At 41.8% G+C, this 19,836-nt stretch overlaps 1 protein-coding gene across 1 annotated transcript in view; it reads right to left on the reverse strand.

Moving 5' to 3' along the window:
* Positions 1-14,940, reverse strand: part of CFTR (CF transmembrane conductance regulator) — an 80,907-nt gene extending 65,967 nt beyond the window's left edge. Inside the window, exons 1-2 of the mRNA XM_054399706.1 lie at positions 14,888-14,940; positions 1,046-1,156 (exon numbers count right to left, since the gene is read on the reverse strand). Of these exons, the coding sequence (XP_054255681.1) occupies positions 1,046-1,156; positions 14,888-14,940 (164 nt within the window). The remainder of the gene's footprint in view (positions 1-1,045; positions 1,157-14,887) is intronic.
* Between the last annotated feature and the right edge of the window lie 4,896 nt (positions 14,941-19,836).

The raw sequence follows: 19,836 nt of genomic DNA on the forward strand, positions 1-19,836 counted from the left end.
CAGCCATACATCACCCCACAGGGAATTGATTCATGAAAAGGTCACATTGTATGTTTTAAAGAAACCTGCTGTAGTTAAGACCAAAGCACAAATAATAGGCAAATAAATGTTTTGGAGCTCTTCCAATCTGCAAAAAAAGAAAAACCAACAAAGCACCAAAAATGTCAGTTTTGTACTGCTTTTCTTTCTTTAACCTGTGTTGCTGGGACAATAATTTTCTATTGGATAATAAATTGCTGATCAGAAACAATAATATATATATAAAGTATGTGTGTAATCAAAATTCAGTTCACAGATTAAAGCACTCCTAAGAATTTTCTGGTTTTTTCTCTCCATTTTTCAACAACTAAATAGGCAGGATACTCCATTTATAAACTATCAAAATGCATTAAGCATTACAAAATTCTCAATAGTTTTCTCCAGTTTTGATTACATGTGTCACACTGCAATTAAATTTAATTGGATTGGCACAAAAGTGCAGACCTGAGCTGCCCAAGCGCACCAGGGAAGGCTACATCAGAGGAGTGAAGAGAGGTACTGGGTTTAGGCACTTGTATCTGTAAGAGTTAGTCCCAAGTGCAGCACCATTTCTGAATTAGGACCCATTGAAACAGGGTAGATACAAGAGGAAGCCTAAATGAGGTAAGTCAGGGAATGATTTCTGCAGAAACAATCTTTCAATAGTGGTATCAAAAGAAATTAAGTATGTTATTTAGTGAAGGAAAACCAAAACAAAACCAAGGTTTTACAAGGATATTTTGGGAAGAAAAACCAGCAGAATAGGGAATTCACATTAAAATTGTTGAGTCTAGCCTGCCCTAGTCAATGGGCAGATGTCCCATGTAACTGTATACAGTAATTTTTATCATCTGGGTGATACGCTTGCACCAGGGATCCCAGTTAGCTCCAAAGGACAACTGAATGAGGACACACTCGAACCAGGCAATGGGTTTGCACCCTATGCTGTTTAAACATTTAATCCAACAGCTTTTTAATGAAAATTGCAAAGTGGTACCTGCAAAATTATTTCATGAATTTCCCATACCTTTCTAGTTTTTCGGAAAGATTATCAGCAGAGTCTGCAGAAGGGATTTGATAAATATCTGACAGCTCCAACCGTCGTCTGTAACCCTTTCTCAAAATTGGCTTTGTCCATCTAAGTAGAAGAGAAAAAAGAATGAAAACCCCCAACAGTTTCTGATGTTAATTCTGGAGTTGCATTGTCACACAATGTAACACAATACAGTGCAGCTCTGCCTTATACTCACAAAACTGTATTGACAAACACGACATTAAAAGAATAATTGTGAAAATTTCTGCAATGGTACCATGGTTTCAGATCAATCATATGGGCTTTAGATCAGCTTTTGACAACTGAGAAATAACACATGATGCATGGTATTTGACAGCAAGGCATCTGGGAGAGTCCACTTTGGAGAGTGATTAGTAAAACATCCATAAACGTTACTTCAACTGGAAATGGGGGAGCAGTGTTTTCAGGGATATGAAAAATGGATTAGAATAAAACTTTTTAATTTAGATAATGTGAAATGATAGATAATGTGAAAGTCTTTCTTGGTCACTGCAAATGGTAAATCAGGTATTGATTTGTATTTTGCCAGCTCCTGATGGCAGGAAGGACCAGTTGCTATTGTCTTTGTGCACATAGAACCATAGAATGGTCCAGGCCAGAAGGGACCTCCAAAGGTCATCCAGTCTGACCTCCCCGCAGTCAGCAGGGACATCCCCAACTGGACCAGGCTGCCCAGGGCCTCGTCGGGTCTTACCTTGAATATCTCCAGGGAAGGGATCTCAACCACTTCCCTGGGCAACCTGTTCCAGTGTTCCACCACCCTCATAGTGAAGAACCTCTTCCTGATATCCAATCTAAATCAACCCTTCTCTAGTTTGAAGCCATTGGCCCTCATCCTGTGACCACAGGCCCTTGTAAACAGTCTCTCCTCATCCTTCCTGTAGGCCCCCCTCAGGTATGGGAAGGTCACTATTAGGTCCACATCCTTCCTATATTGAGCGCTCCAGACCTGGATGCAGTACTTCAGGTGAGATCTCACCAGAGCAATCTGCTGACAATGCATCTTTTGATGCAGCCCAGGATGTGATTTGCCTTCTGGGCTGCAAGTTCACACTGTCTGCTCATGTCCAGCTTCTCATCCAGCAGCACCCCCAAATCCTTCTCCACAGGGCTGCTTTCTATCATCTCATTCCCCAGTCTGTATTGACAGTGAGGATTGTTCCGGCCCAAGTGCAGAACCTTGCACTTGCTCTTGTTGAAGTTCATGAGGTTCACCTGGGCCCACCTCTCCAGCTTGTCCAGGTCCCTCTGGATGACATCCCATCCCTCTGGTGTATCGACAGCACCACTCAGCTTGGTGACATCTGCAGACTTGCTGATGGTGCGCTCAATCTCACTATGTCATTGATATAAATGTTAAACAGTATAGGTCCCAGTACAGACCCCTGAGGGACACTGCTTGTCACTGCTCTCCATCTGGACTTCAAGCCACTGAGCATTACCTTCTGGATGCAACCATCCAGCCTTCTCCTTGTTCATTGATACAAGTTCCCCACTGTTGCTCATCAGGCGTGGGACACCTTCTTTAACCTTCCTTTTCTGGTTAATGTACCTGTAGAAGCCTTTCTTGTTTTTCTTTACATCCCTTGCCAAGTTCAGTTCCAGCTGTGCCTTGGCCTTCCTGATCTCATCCCTACACAGCTAGGCAACGTCCTTATACTTTTCCCAGGATGCCTGTCCTTCCTTCCATTTCCTGTGTAGCTCCAACTTGCTCTTTGGTTTGACCAGCAGGTCAAACTCAACCATGGTGGTCTCTTGCCCTCCTTGTCCAATTTCTTACATGTGGGGATTGAGATCTTTTGTGCTCTATAGAGAGCATCCTTAAAGATCTACCAGCTCTCTTCTGCTCCCTTGTCCCTGAGGGCTGTTTCCCATGGGGTCCTATTTACTACTTCCTGAAAAGCTGGAAGTTTGCTTTCCTAAAACTTAGAGTCCAAACTGCGTTTCCTATGGGCTTCATACTCCACAAAACAGTGAACTGCACTGGTGCATGATCACTGCATCCCAGGCTGTCTTCAACTTTGACATCCTTGATGACTTCACTGGCATTTGTGACTAATAGGTCCAACAATGCATCTCCTCGTGTATGTTAATTTCTTGTCTTAAGAAATTATCTTCTAGGCACTTGTAGAGGGTTGAAACTAAAACTACCACAGCCCTCCAGGAGCCTCCTGGATTGCCTGCAGCTAGCCGTGCTGCTTTTCCAACAGATATCAGGGTGGTTAAAACCTCCCAGCAGTTCAAGAGCCTGTGACTGTGATGCCTCCTCAAGCTGGAGTAAGGAGGATTCATCGATAGGCTCTGCTTGGTCAGGCAGCCTATAGTAGACTCCTACCACAAGGCTCCCCTTGTTGTCCCTATCCCTAATGCCAGCACAGAAGCTTTCAACCTGCTCATGGCTATTCTTTAATAACAACTCTTTGCACTCTATCCACTTATTTACATAGAGGGCCACACCTCCACCCCTTCTTCCTCCCCTGTTCCTTCTGAGCAGCTTGTAGCTATTGATAGCTACACTCCAGCTGTAGGATTCATCCCACCAAGCCATCAATAGCTACACTCCAGTTGCAGGATTCATCCCATCGAGTATCTGTAATTGCCACCATGTTGTAGCTCTCCTGTAGGAGGACAGCTTCCAACTCCTCCTGTTTGTTGCCCATGTGGCGTGCATTGGTGTAATGGCGCTTCAGCTGGGCTCCTGGCCATGTCACCTTCTTAGGTGGTGCTGGCCATGTCACCTTCACTGTTTCCCCAAGGCACTTTGTGGCACCTACCCTCCTGTCTCCTATTACCTCAGAGGCCCTTGGTTCAGCTCGGTAAGACCTTGCTACACAGTGTGCTTCAGTGCAACAGTTTGGAGGCCCTTACTCTCACCCCATCCTTCCAACCCTGATGTATCATCATGTCACTTGCCACAGACAATTTTGATATTGTCATCGTCTCCCACCTCAAGTGAAATGGCAGACTGAAGGTTGTCCTTAGGCTTCTCTCTAGTGCACGTGTTTTTAACGCACTCCCCCTTCAAGCCTAGTTTAAAGCCCTTTCAACAAGCCCTGCCAACTCATGTGCCAGGATCTTTCTCCCCCTTTGAGACAGATGTACTCCATCTGTTGCTAGCAGACTCAGTGCCATATAAAGTTGGAGAAATGGCTAATTCTTGTCCTTTGGGAACAGAACCACTCATGGACTGGCTCCACTGAAAGTTCTATATACACAGATATATTGACAATGATAAAATGAATGTAAATTACAGGTCACTTAAACCACTACTGCAGCTAATGCAAGTAAGAGTACTTCCTAGGGAACCTCTTTCATTCCCACTACCCACTCTTCCATTCTAAGTCACAGAATCACAGAATTTACCAGGTTGGAAAAGACCTTCAAGATGATCAAGTCCAACAAGTCATAAGATATCTGAGCCCCTTAACGCTTGGAGACTGCAATAAGCAATTCTTAACTTGTCTTGACAAAAGAGAAATGCTTTACAGTTTCAGACTTTGTATGTTTGGGGAAAACATTTTTCATTGCACTGTTTCCCTGCACACATTTGATTTTATTTATACTTTTGATTAGCACCTACTCTGGCATTTTGCCACTGCCTGAAGTAACAGAATATGACTACATTTAAAAAGCAAGTGAAGTGGCTGTTTTATCATTTGAGGAAAGCAGAATGCTTAGCAGATCTACTGTACTCCTCTTGTTCTGGGTGCACTTATCAGTGATACCTAAATTACATGGTCCGTAAACCATCCTACTCTCCCAAATCAATAAGTTTGATACAGACTTCATGCAGTCCTTGTCCTCATCTGTCTGCTTTTTGTGGTAGCTGCAATTATGGCAGATTAAATCTTCCAGCCATCTAAAGGAGCAGTGCTGGCACCTTTCCCCAGGGTCCTCCTAGTCCACAGCCAGGTTCCTACTGCAGGCTGCTGGCAGGGCTTGCACAGAGACGTTAATCTCCCAGCTGCCCTGGCCTTGCTTGGAAGTCCCACCCCAACTAAATCTAGCCAATTTGCAAGCTGTGCCAAGTGGCTTCAGGTTGGAGTGGTAATCATGGGAAGAGTTGGCCTGTCACATGCTGTTTGTCTCAAGGCAGTTTTTTTAGCTGCTGCTTGGATTGTGCTGTCAAGAAATGTGAGAGACAGTATATATTTTATTAAAAGCAGTATCTTAGACCTAGAATACATAAATACCTCCTAAACTCCAGCTTTTGCCAGAGTCCAATAGCAACCAGTTTATCACTAATTTCTGTAATGCAAAATGCCTATACATTTGGTTTATCTGGCAATATAATCTGTATTTATCAATGTTCCTTTATCACCAGGTAACACAGCTCTGTCAGAGTTTGTCAGCGAATATGGCTGTTCTGTTTTTTGGTGTAATAGAAATGGTTTGCCAGTGTTACGTCTCAATTTTCACTTGTGGTTGCTGAGAACAAGAAAATTCTTTTGAAAGGAAGAGAGCAAGAAGGAAGGGAAACAGATTGGCTTTACAGCATTACGCTAGCAAATGCCACCGGATTACTGACTGGCAGTTAATGAACTCTTTCAAAGAGAAACCTGTAGTGCTGTCAGTTTTTTCACTAACTAGGAATGTTATTATGGGTACACACACGTGGAACCCAGCAGGGGACAAGTTTCAAGGGTGTACAGTAGGAAAGAGGAAAAGAAGGAAAACAAGTTCCACTTCTATTATTGATTGCCTGTAGCAAAAAAATACCTTACAAAATTGACATGTAAATATCATATACATAATATACTGTTCAACTTCTCTTTTGGTGGATTTTTTTGTCATTCACTTCAGCAATATATAATAGATTTCCTACTACAGCTATTTCTTTCTCCAACCTGTTCAGTTTCATTCCACTCAAGCGAATTGTACTGAAAGGTCAGATGTCTTTCGCTTTCCAGAGAGTATTAACACAGACTGTTAACTTGTCAATAGGATTTCAGTCTCCATTAAGGCTGCTTTGCATATCACTGAAGACAGAAGGAGCCTTCGTGTTGCTAAGCCAACTGCCCAGATCTTCCTACCAGACACAGGGATTCCCCAGCTCCATCAGGCCCTTCAGGTCAAGAAGCACAGGGTGTGGGGACAGTGACAGAGCAGCAGGGCAGGACTACCCAAGACCTGCAAGGCAAAGCAGCTCTCCTGCAGGGGTCCCTGATCAGGCAGGTACCATCCCAACAGGTGTCCTGTGCACAGCACTATCTACTGAGCAGTGAAAAAATGACGATGGCTTCACTTTCTTCTCTTACAAAGTACCAACACTTCTATGCAATATAGTTAGGTGCAATGCTTGAATCTTCTAAGGAACAGGACCTAAATTTTAAGGCAGACAGAGAAAAAAAAGTCCTCTTACCCCTTGGTTTAACAGTTAAAGGCAGGAGGAGGGCAGAGCATATAATCAATTCATGATTGTGAAGCTTTGGAGCCTAAGTTTTACAGGGTGTTTGTAAAGCCATGAAGTCCTATTGACTGCAGGAAAAGACTGAGGTACCACATACATATTAGACATTCCCAAAGGGTCAAACCAGACCAGATTCTGTCAGAGGCTCTGCACTCCCATCCTCTCCCAAAAGTTACCAATCACTCTGGTGGAAGAACAACTTGTAAATTGTTGTGTATTTTATCTTGGAGGTGGCCACATTATCACACTCGAAACTTTCTCTAGAAGAGTGTCTGCACCACAAGCTCTCTTCTCTGAGCGTTCTGCAATGTAGCTGTAAAGGGTGAGCCTAGCTCTGCATGATTCTTTCTAACTGATGGGACAAGTCAGCATGCCCACAGAGCTCAACTGCCGCGCACCACAGCCGAATTCCTGCAGCTTGGTTACCCTCAACAGAGCAGAGTTGAAGTTATTTTGTTTCAGAGGGTAACCTTCTAAAATAACACATTACACATTCAGAAAACTACATTAAAACCTCAGTATTTTGCCCTTACAAAACAAACAAACAAACAAACAAAACCCCTTTCAGTTTAATATTTACCCATAATTATTGCAGAGCTTCAACAATGCCAGGTAAATGCAGTCCTTACTAATTTCTGCTTTTGTTGTTTTAACCCAGATCACAGAAATTAAGATTTCAATTTCTTTGCTAATAAACAATTCTTCCCCATGGGCTGTAATTTGATATGGAAAAAATATTTAGCCACAATACCATTGATTCTGCTCCTAGCTGTGAGCAGCACCATTTCAAGAATAATCAATGTTCTGCTGAAACCCCAGGATTTCAATAGTGAATCTTAATTAGGATTACTCCACAGCAATTATTGGGGAAGGTTTGCCTTTTTATGCCCAGCTTTTGCAAAGTGAAACTTGTTCAGATTATTACCTAACTTCTAAACGTTTTTTAAGACTCAGATTTTTAGCAGGAAATCAATTCATTAAAATCAACAAAATTGTACATTTAATGTATTATACCAAAGACGAGTGTAACATATGACTCAAATATTTATCAAAGTAACATAGCAGTGATGATATGCTATCAAGAGGGTTTGCAAGGCTGTTTCAGCATACACCTGCAGAAAGACAAGCTTGGACAGGGTGTTTCTTCACTTCTACTTTTTTCTCAGTTATATATACCATAGCACAAATAAGAGAAAGAGACTTGATTCTCCTAGTCTTTCGAAAAGTCAAAGAATGTTGCAGAAAGCTTGCATCAGCAAAACTACTGCAGAGCTGTGCTATTCATGATTGAACTGAGTTTTAAAATCTCCCAGTTATACCACTAATGTGACAGCAACAAATTTCACTCAATTTAGCACTCCATCACCTAAACCATGCATTATAGATACACTTCATAACAAATTAGCATACAGTTCACATCAAGTGTAATGGCCCTTTCCAAATCTGTTACTTGTTCCAATGCCAGTGATCAATATGTGAGTGGGTACACGCAGCTTCGCAAACTGGTGAACGCATTTGGGACAGTTCAAACAGAAAGTTGAGGGTGGGAAGATTGCTGTGGGGATTTTTATTTAAATACCAAGTATCAAAATGTAAATTGTCACTACACTAACATGGAATTAAACCTGAGTTAGGGGATGTTTCTCCTTCTACTTGCTCTTTGCCGTCTTCTCTGTATCCTGGTATTTGATGCTGCTACTCTTCAGTCCAACTCTTGCACGTTAATGAGAAAATGTCTCACATTTTCTGATTTCCAAAACGATCTTGGACTTTGAACAAAGCAAGGTTGGGTCAATTTTGTTTAGTTTTCTTAGTAATTGTTACCTCCAGAGAATTAAAGGCATCCCAGATTCTATAGATTAACCTTAAACTGGGTTAAGGTGAAACAAGTGAAATACCAGATTGACTCAAATATAACAAAGGTTCACATATTTTATTTTAAAAGTTGGGTGAAAAGAAAATTAGTAAAAGATCAATACCAACATTAAAATGTGGGAATATGCCTGAAAGCAGCCAAGCGCCTTTCCCAGCTGTGACTTAGGATTCCCTTCTAAGGCACAACCTTGCCCAAGGCATTAGTGTTGCAGTATGCCACACTAAGCACTGCCTTTCAGGATCAAACCCTCTCCTGAAAGAAGGAGGGTTATGGTTTCAATGGAAAAACAATGTCATTTTAAGAGATCTCTTAAAAACCTATTGATACTCTCCTAATTTTAGGAGCTTCAGGAAAATGCAGCCTTGGTTTAGCTACTTGCTGTGAAAATGCTCATGCAGATCCTTTTATGAGAGGGACTGATATGTAAACACAACCTGTTAGTTCTTGCTCATCTCACCCAGACATAGCCCCTGTGATGGAAGGCAGTTGAATTGCATCTATAAGCTTACACTGCAAAATTTTGCACCATGCATCGTTTAAGCCTTCTTATATGCCACGGTTTAATTTGACCTTAAAGGACATAATATGGTGTGTTATTACCCAGATGTCAAGTTGCACTATCCTGCCCCCACAACTGCAATACCTACATACATATGCTGCCAAGCAGGAGGGGGTGAAGAAAAAATAATAATAACCAAGGTAGTGGCCTCCTGTAGAACTCTCCTGTGAGAAGTCATACCATTCTCACCAGTTTGAAAACTAGCATATTCAAAAATTTTACGTGTTTAGAGACTGAGACTCTTTTGTATGAAGAAAAAAAAAAGTGATAATTATTTGCTATAGCAATATTCCAAAATAGCTTTGTGCAATTAAAGTTCTGGACAGGATCTCTCAGACATTCTTACTGACTCGACCACATGCTTCTAGGACAAATCGCAATCCTTGTACACCTCACTTTCTTTTCAACAGAACTAAAATAGAAATTGCTTTTTAGCTCATCCTTTGTGCTATCTACTTAGACTCCAAGATCTTCAGAACAGAGCTCCTTATCAAGACTTCAAATTTCTGCTAGGTCATTTAGAAACCTCAATTAATTCAGATGGCAAAACTATTTCCCATGTCATTGCCTACAGTATTAAAAAAGAATGCAAGGATTTTGATGGATTTTTTTCTATCCCACCAAAACCAAACATGGAGAACAAAAAAGGTCTGCAAATCTTTCAAATGCTTGATTGTTTTATTTTAAATATCAAGATGGAAAGCCTTTCTCCTGCAGGAGGAAAAGAAGATTTACATATATTTCAGAAACTCAGACACAACTTGGTACAGGCAACTGTGCTTTAGAGGTACAAAGCAGTCAGAGAAGGTCACTGCACTATGCAGGGTTTGTGTTTCTGCTCATTAGTCCAAAGATGCAGTATCAGGTTGAGCAATGAACAAAATTTAGCCTTATTATTAAATAAGGTATTCCTGTGGCTGAATTTATTTCAGAGTGGGAGACTCAACATCCTTTCTCCACTTCCAAGTTTTATGTTTTACCTTGGAAATAGTATTAGAAATCAGTTTTTCAAAAGGAATCCAAAACTTCCATGCACATCTTTGAAGTCTCCAGGGGCTGACTCATATTGAAAGCTTACTCTTATGAACAGGTCTGAAGGGATGGCAGACCAGTGGGTCTCCAAGGACCACTTGTGGCAACAGACAAATGACCAGGGAGCCTCAGGGGGCCATAATCTTGCTGTGCCTGCATCTGTGCTTGGTTATCACTAACAACCAGGATTTATAATTACCTGGAATCAGTGACTAGACCCATAAAAAGGCTTAAGAACAAACTATAAGAAACTTCCCTTGTGTAAGTGCCTAAGCCAGCTGCCCCAGCAACTGAACCATCACGCTGTGCAAATCATTCCACCAGATCAGAGCTGCCAATATACACAGAGGCTCCCTTCTTGGAGAGGAAAGATGAGCAAGAGACTAGAGCTAAGTACTGATAGAGGATGCTCCAAATATATATTGGATATGACGTTTTTGAGCCATCTGCCCTCTAGAGTGAAATTTATAAACATGAATTAGGTCTTTGAGCTTCCTATGCAATTTCTGGGATTTTTAGAAAAACAGAACAATTTCAGAGAAAGTTTTGAGGACCAATGTACGCATTAAATCCCAAACTTCTCCAGGAAAATAATTACATAAATCCCTCTCTATTCAGGAATGAAAATTCTCTTGGTATTCAATCCTATGATTTATAGTTCAAGGATACAGCAGGGACTGTGTAGGGCAGGTCTGGCTTTATGTCCTTTCTTTGAAGGGATTCAAATTAATTTTCAAGAGAATGCCTTTTCCAACCGGAAACTGTATTGGTTAAGGCACTCTCAAACTTGCAATTATGACTGAATTAAGCTGGAAAGAGTGAAAGAACAATCATAACTGTGGCTCATGAGGTAGGTACTCTCAAAACGCAAGTCCTGGATTTTGTTATCCACCCCAAAGGCTATTAACAAACATCAGAGAAAGTGTCCTCAGAACAGATATCAAAACTTGCAGATGAGTTTCTTACCTAGTGGACTACTGCTCTTACGCTTTAAAGAGTAGCAGAGCCAGAGATAGAGAATTAAACTGCCATCATTACCATACACTGGTAACACCACTGGTCCTATTTCCTATCAGAGATGAAGTGTAGAATTGAACTCCTTTTCCCATCCCTCCCAGAACACACACATCCAGAAAAACAAATGCAAGATTTATCCTCTGCATGCTAAATTTTTCTTTGAGCCACTGGACAGCCGTATAAAAAGTTGGCAGGTACTTTTTATCTAATTTGGAAAAAAAAAAAAAAAAGAAGCAGCAACCATGAGAAGGCACAGCACAACAACTGGCCTAGTTTGCATTTCTGATTTGGATCTAATAATGAATCAGGCACTGAACTATTTGGTCTTGCCAAGACACTTGTCACATTTGGCAAGAATCAAAGCACAAGTAAATGGTTAGAGACAGGACTACAATGATCCCTTTTTGTGAATTTATATTTAGCTATCTAAATATTCATATTTAATAAATAAATAATCATAATTGTCTCAAAGTTGCAGTTGTTTCTGAAACTTGAACAACAATTCTGTGTTCCAGCACCCAGCTTAAAAAAAAAAAAAATAATTAACTCGCCTTAATAAAACTGTAACAATACTTCCTGATCCCAATTAATCTACAATAAAAACTAAGAGTTTGTAAAGTGCTCCGATGTTATTTGCTACAAAAGGTATGGCCTTGACCCTGGAAAGCTCTAAGAACTTCAGTAACTGTTAAAAAGACAAAAATGAAGCTTCACAATGACCATAAAATTAAGATATGAACACCTGACTGCTTCTGCATATAACTCCATTTCGTTTAAACAAATAAAAAGTTTCCAGTGCACAGACAAATGTCTTGCATGTGCTTGGAAACAAAAGGGATCAAATCTGAAAGTGGAGCAAGGAAAATGGAATAAAATTGCAAAGGAAACCCTGAAATCTCAAACACCTAGTATCTTGTGTTTTAAAAGTGTCATCCTAATGGAAGATCTCAAACCACTTGCCTTCATGCCTCATTTCTTACCCACCAAAACTCAGTTTCTAAACAAAAATGGTTCAGATTTTAGGATGAAAGTTGATTTCTAATGTCTAGATTCTTTCTATCATGATCATCCCAAGGAATTACCTGGGTTTGTCCCACCAAAATAATTAATCTTGGAATTCCAACAAAAACGTAACATTTTCCCTAAAACACTATTCCTTGTATCCACATGACAGTTTCTAGGTTTGGGGCATAAAAAATTAAGAAAAAATGCACAAACAATACTGTAATGTGTCTAAATTACCCACTTATGAGCAAGAAGGTCTGTTCTGACTTGAACACATTTATAAATCTATCCCTTCATCCCAAACATGGCATGTTATGAAGCAATAAAACTTTGGCAATGTTTACAGATACTGGTATCAAGATGCTGAAAACAGCTCATACAATATTAAAAAATCATATTACATGTCAGCAAAAATTCCTGAGTAATAACACCTAATGCTTTAGTGTCACTTCTGCTAGTGCAAGCTATTACATTATATTCAGATTGGTACTTCACACATGATTGCATAGGAGCCTCCTATAAAAGTTACTTCACTGAAGCAATCTGCACCTGTACATGGAAGCAACTATTCCATCCTCTTTTTTGTTGTTTTTGTTTGGGTTTTGTTTCTTTTTTGTTTAAAGAAACAGCTGACTAATTATATCAGATATAATGCCCTTGAGTTCTGTCTCACACATTTTCGTGGAAGTATGTAATAAAACGTAGGCATATTCTGGAGGGATTAACTAAACACAACCAGTATTAGAAACCAGTGATGTGTTAAAACACTACCAGAATAATCTGACATTTTAGAAAACCTTGTTCCAATCTCACTCATTAATCACTACTTTGTGGATGTTTCCTCTTGAGTGGACAGGTCTCGTTACTGATATGTAGCAAGTGCTTCTGATTTTGGAAAGCTCATCACAAATAGTATAATTCAAAGCACTATGGAATTCTCATACCTTGAGGAATCTTTGTTCTGGGATAACTTACCTTTCAACAATCTCCAACACTGATCCTGATCTACTTTTGGTGAGACAGAAATTGATGTAGTCCTTGAAGACTGAAGGGATACATTTTGAAACAAGGTAACATGTTTCATCACTAGAAAGTATGTTTTCAAAATGCTTATTTACTTAATTATTTTAAAAACAAAGACATCCTTGCTGCTAGTTGAGGTGTAATGAATTTTATTGTCTTGTGGCTTTCACCTTTGTGACTTTGTCAATTATTTTGTACATTTGTGATTAAGCAAAGACATTGACAGTGTGTGTGGTAAAACACGAGTAAGCAAAGACTTTGTCATTCACAGAAACATCATTTTGAAGATATGAAAAACATTTACTTTATAGATATTGGCTGGTTTTACCCAGCAAACAATGTTTACTGTGACACCTTACTTTTGCTATGAAACGTTACTGTAAAGTTTTATAAAGAAATTTCTCTGCTCTCATCAGTTCATAACCTAATGAGCATGAACTGCATCTAGTTTCAGCCACAGGAACTTTAACTAATCAGAAGAATATTTGCTTTGCTTATTGTGGTTTTCTTCTTGACACTTTCAGCATCACAGGTTCCAGAAGAGAGCAACTCCAACAGAAGCTTTACAAATAAATGAAATTGAATGGACACAAGTGGCTGCTTGAGCAATGAATTTAATATGCAGCTTTATTTCCTACATATTTGTATTTTATTGTTCACAAGAGCACTGACTGAAGCTTTCTTTATTGAAAGTTGAAGTCTTACACTCATATCATCTACGGTCCCTGGCTCTAACAGTATTTGAGAGCAGGTACAGCAGCTTTCCCACTGCAGCACTACTGAAGGACATCCTCACCTTTACCTGGATGCTTGTAAAACTTTAGGAACAGATTACATTTGGGAACCTTCCCCACTAAAATGAGCTGAGGTGGGAGAGGAAGACAAACAGAATCAATCTTATAGACCCACTTCCCTAAGACGCTTTCAACAAATGTCCAAGGCAACCTGCTGAAAAGGAAAGCTATCCCAAAAGGATTAAAAAGTGAGCTAAAACACCTTAGTTGCTGAGGCAGAGACCTCATGCCAATGTTACAGTTTTACATCACGTGTTCCCATTTCAGTAACCATGTTCACATCTTACACAAGATTTCTTCCCTCACCTCCCTGCTGTGTGAAAGACCCTAGAGTAACAAAACTGGGGGAACCAGCACCCTGGCAAACCCAGTGGTATGTGGGCCAAAGTCAGAAAGACTACTCGCTCTTTGCAGCGGGCAGTGTCATTTCTAGCAGTGTCATGTAAAACATGTTCATGCTTCTATATTGTTTTATGAAGTATGTTGTGCCCAGGCATTGGTATTTGTTCCTTCTTCTCCTTTTATTTGAGCTTGTGAGAAAGAAAAGGCACCAGGGACTTTGGTTGCACGAAAACACTTTCAAGGCTTACAAGAAACTGTTTCCAGTAAGATCTTGTATTACACTCATTCACTAGCAAACGCTGGGACACCCGAAAAGCCAAACAGAATCTTTGCTCCGAAAGCATTTCCCCTCTGCTCCCCCCACACACCTCCCCACCCAGCCGTGTTCTCACCGTTGACAGTGAAGTAAGAGATTGGCTAGTTGAGCAATTTACCAAAGGTTGCTCAAATTATGCCATAAATTCATCTGTCCGGGTCCAAGGAGGGTTTATGACACCTGACTGACAGAGCCCATTCCTGGCACTAAAAACCCCAGCAACAGCAACAACAACAAAAAAGAGAGATCTCATCATGTGGCAGCAAGAAAGACTCACACCGCTCTCCCCGCAAACCTGTCCAGAGCTAACTGGAGCACAGCGCTTCTCACTTCTCCACGGAGTAGGGTGGGGAGAGGACTCCCACCGCGCCCCCGCCCGCTGCCCCGGGTCCGCGTGTCCCTCCGCGCCAGCGTTCCCACCTGAAGAGAAGTTTGGAGAAGATGTTTGCCTTCTCCAGGGGGGACCTCTGCATGGTGCCCGCAGCTGCAGCGCGCAGCGGACCGGCGGCAGCCACTAATCACTGGCGCCTCACTCGATCCGCTCCTGCGACTCTCCCACCTTATCCGCCCGGCCGGCTCTGATGTCACCGCCTGCTCCTCTCCCCGCCTCTGTTTTGCCAGGTTCAAAAGCGGGAGGGCTGGAGCCCGCGCACTTCAACGACGCCGCCTCCTCCCCCGGCACCGCGCATCGGGCGCGTCCCGCTGCTCCCGCCCGCCACCTCCTCCCCCGGCTCCCCTTCGGCCGCTTCACGAGTCATCCCAGCCAGAACTCCAACCTCCTCCCAGACTAAGCCCTTCTCCTGACCAGTGGAAAAAACTGTCCCGCTCCGGACATGCTTTTTGCTCTCGCTCCAGGAAGGGGGAGACGGCGCAGCGAGTAGGGCCCACCTCACGGGGCACGGAGACCCCCGAGCGCGCAGCTACCTGCCGCGGAGCTTGCCCCAGCACACCGGTCGCCTGCCTGCAACACCCGCGAGACCCGTGGGAACCGAAGCCACGTTTAGCGAGGTTTAGCTTTGATGATTACCCGCGGCCTGAGCCAGAAGCCCCTGTACCCCTTCCCGGGCTGCCCCCTACACCTGTACGCGGTCCTGCTGGAGCGCGCAGCGGCGCAGGGGACTTGGAGCAAAGAGCGAACATTGAGACCAGGGGAGAACAAATGTGAACAGGAGCGCGATCGTAACCGCTTTAAGATACACTTGCTTCAATTTTCTCAAGTTTCCTGGCAGGCGCAGCCACCTGAAGCGAGAAGAACGGAAACTGAAGGTGTAACCTCCAGAAGTTTAGACTAAGCACCTGGATTTAACACTAACGCTCTCTGAAGCGTTGTACACATGCCGTACGCACAATATCACAGCTTTCAGAATGCACAGTAGAAGAATGCTTAAAACAAATATGGCAAGAAACGGGGGAGGGAGGGAAACCCTGCAATTTAATTTTCTATCAGACTTCATTTTATTTAAAGCTTTATTGTGGTATTTACACCCCCCGGTTTCCTTTCACTTCTGTAACTTACAAAAATACGGACGGAAAAGGTCTCATTTTCCTAAGCATGCAGCCATTCCCCTCTAGAGCTGGCTCTGTAAGGAGGCAAACGTACTTTTTAATGGACTTATAGATTGTGCTGCAATTTAACCGGCTGTTACTCTTTGCAAACTTTGCAGATAATTTGTATTTCACCATTTCTCGCTGCACCCCACTGCGTTTTCATAAAGAATTTCTCTTTGCCTTGGAGATTCTGCCTCGCAGACTGCGGATAGCAAAGAAGTGCCCTCTTACCCTGGCACCGAGCCGCGCTCCTTTGTGTCTCAGACTTTCCTCCGATCCTTCCCGATTCTGCTTTATTAATAACAAAACCAGTAAGAAGCACGGGACAGGCAGGACTCCAAGAAACTGTCCCCACTCTATCATGTCCTCCTACAATGCGTAGAGGCAGGGCTTAACCCGCCCTGATTCAGGACAGTAAAGCCGAGCCCTTCGGTGTCCTGCCACCTAGTGGATCTGGATCTGGGGCTGCACCCCGTGCCCACCCCAAACTGCACCCCGTACCGCGGCCCGGCCTCGCAGGGCGTCTGGTGCCGGGCGCCAGGAAGGCAGCTCCCACCGCTCCCTGACGCGGTGGTGGCAGACGCGCATAGAGATCGGGATGCTCAAATAGGAGCTCAAATCGGGACATAGATCCGTCCTTTGCCGGACCACGGCTGTGATCCCATACGCTCATCCACCTCTGAAGGAAGTTCTTTGGGTAGGCCCTGGCATGCAGATCACCTAAGTCTCCAAGAGTCTTTCACTTCATTAGAAAATGGTGAAATGCCAACTTAAAGACAGACTGGAAACCAAGTCTTCTAAGCAATATACACACTTTTGCTGTGGGCTCTTTCCTAGCCTTCAGGTCTCTGGTGCTGGTGAATAAAGCAGAAACTGAGTATGGATTAGGCTTTTTTTGTAATTTACATTAGAAGGTGAGGTATGTTAGTCATTTAAAACCTTTCCTGGATCAGGTCCAACCTGCTTAAAATGTCAGTGGATAATGGAGTGTTTTTCATAACAGTATCTCCCCATTGCTGTTAACACCAGAGCTGACTTCTGAGCATTCATAGCAAATTTGGGACTAACAAAGGCATCCATCCCATCAGCCATTGTTATTATGTAATTTTTTACATGAAAAATTCCACCACTCTTCATATGTTAAGCTTTCTAAATGCTTAACTTTGAACACTTCTTCTCTAAACATAAGAGTATTTCTTGGTCAGCTTAAAGCAGTATCAGCAAGGGCTATGCTCAGCACCACCAGAACCCAGGGAGTGATTCTTTTCCTACTCTGTGATCTGATAGTTTTGCAGCTGACTCAGCTACTTGCACACACTCATGCCCCCTTAACTAGCTGCGTTTTATGGAATTATTTCATGTAATTTTTATCTTGACCATTATTACAAAGTTTCCAATGGTACTTTTCCTTGCCTTTTTTTTTTTTTAACTGAACATTTTGTAGTTTCAGAGCAACTCTTACTCCTCATCTTCTCAGGGATCTTGAACATGCTCAGCTGACATGAATGTGAAACTTGTCATTAGCATCACTGTGAGCAGGAATTAATCGCAGTATTTCTGTTCTCTCTAAGGACTGAAATACCTCCAATTTCAATATTATTTATGAATTTAATTTACATGATCTTCTTTCACTTCTACAGAAATGCAACAGCTACTTTATCCTTTAATCGTATCCACATCCACTGTCTTTCTAACTACTCTGCATCTCTGAAGAAACTGCAGTGAGGTGGCAGATGAATGGGAGGACAAGGGAAGGCTGGTCTCCTGTGCCATCACTGCAATAACTCTGTCTACTGTGCTTGCATTGCAGGTACCTCAACCAGATGAGGACCAGCATGCCAAGGTCAGTTTAAAGATGCACACATGGGAAAGAGACTGGCTGGTTAGATGCTTTCATGTTCAACTTTAATGTTCATGTGCAATTTAAAGGGATTTATGCCCTGGGGGCTGAAACCCTGGCCTCTCTCCTGCCCTTGTGTACGATATTCCCATTCCCTTCCAGGACCACCAGACTGCATACAAAGCTGTTTCAGGCTTCTGGTTTAGCTGAAAACATCAACACAGAGGTACATTTTCAGTGAGATCTGAACTTAGGAGGGAAAATTGCTTAACGCTGGTGCCAAGTAGGGAGGTCATAGGAGTATGAACCCGATGGTAAGAGCAGGAGAAAGGCAGGAAAGTAGGAAAGACTGGCTCTAGCTGCCATGGAATCACCAGTGGAATTTTGCATCCCCTTTTTTAGGTACAGCAATACATTAGGGGTCTAGAGCTTTTCTGGGTTTTATCCAGCTGCTGATTTTCAAGAAGGGTAGAAGAAATTAATTGTATTTGAACTTTGATTAGCTAATGTGTGGTAGATTGAAAATTCCCCCCCCCCCCCCCCCAACATTAAATTTGCCAGACCAGCTCAGTTGGAAGCAAATGAAGCTGTATTTACAAGCAAAACTACAATCTACAATGAAATCCAACAAATATGTACAAAAGATACAGTATTTACAGTATTTACAGGTATTTACAATTTATAAACAGCACAAGAACCCCCCTGGCCAAAAATCAGGGGAACTAATAGCTTCTCTACCCCTGCCCCTCTCCGTACCCCTCTGAACACAAAAAGGGACAAGAGAAAGAGCAGAGAAGCTGTTGTTAATACCAGTCACAACAAAAGCAACACATTCAAGGTCAGTAAACCCAGGAACAGCATCAGCCAGAGCCGAAGAAGCAAAAAGAGACAGAGATTGTTTTATACAAACAGTTTAAGTCCATTATCTCTCCAATGGATTGTTTAGAACTTACCATTATTTTCCTTTTTACATCCGGTAGGATTTATTTACATTCTACTACTTTCTGTTCAAGATCTGTGAAAAATTTTTAAAGGCATAGCCTAAAACTACCACATGACGTCAATGGACAAATGGATAGAAATTAGTAGAAAGAAAAAGCATAGTATTAAATACCATCTCCTTAGAAAATAACACTCCAAAGTCACTGATTTTTTTTGTTATTGCTTAAAATGAAAAACTGTTCTGTTGACTCTCATAATTCTGATCTTCTGAAAATTTCAACCTTTAAAATAGCTATGAAAAAAAAAAAGAAAGAAAGAAAGTATAATGGTCCTTTGCTGCAGGGATAGGGAGAAGACAGATACCAAGGTGAAGTTTATTTCCTTTGTTCTGTGGTTGAAGCAATCAGACCTCACAATCAACTTTCTAACCAAACCTGCATTTTTTTTCCCTGAATCTTTCAATTAACTGGAAATCACTTGGTCGCAATGTTTCACTCAACCCAAAAGCAGTCTGATCTGTTCTCCAGACTTGATCCACAAAGCTTTTCTCTCAAGCTTCCATGTGCCTAGCTGGACACTAGCTGCAGTTAGTTCCTCATTCCGAGTGATTTAAATAATGGTGGGAGGCCTTGCTTCCAGTCATCTTAAATGGGTGCCCTTAAGATATGGGTTCAGGTATAGCTCTTAAATATCTCTTGTGAGATGGCTTAACTTCATCTAAATTCAAACTATTCTTGGGAGCAGGAAAAGCAATCTGTCCAACTTTCCATAACATAGGACTTGACTTTATCCTATAGTTTTAGTTTACAAAAATATGATTACTCCATCTCAGAGCTGCTTACACACCAGACAGAGACGATCTTAAAAAGGGGGTTCAAAATAGTAAAGCAGTAACAATGAAATAACTCTGCCAACTGGAATTGTATGTATAATTTAACATTCAACAAAAGTATTCTATCTGATGGCTTACAAATATTTTTAGTTGCTGTAGCCCCCAGAGTGCTCTCTAGTTGTAGATAGATTAGCAATGTCTTGCATT

Source organism: Indicator indicator, chromosome 3 (assembly GCF_027791375.1).
Source record: "Indicator indicator isolate 239-I01 chromosome 3, UM_Iind_1.1, whole genome shotgun sequence".
Lineage (NCBI taxonomy): Eukaryota > Metazoa > Chordata > Aves > Piciformes > Indicatoridae > Indicator > Indicator indicator.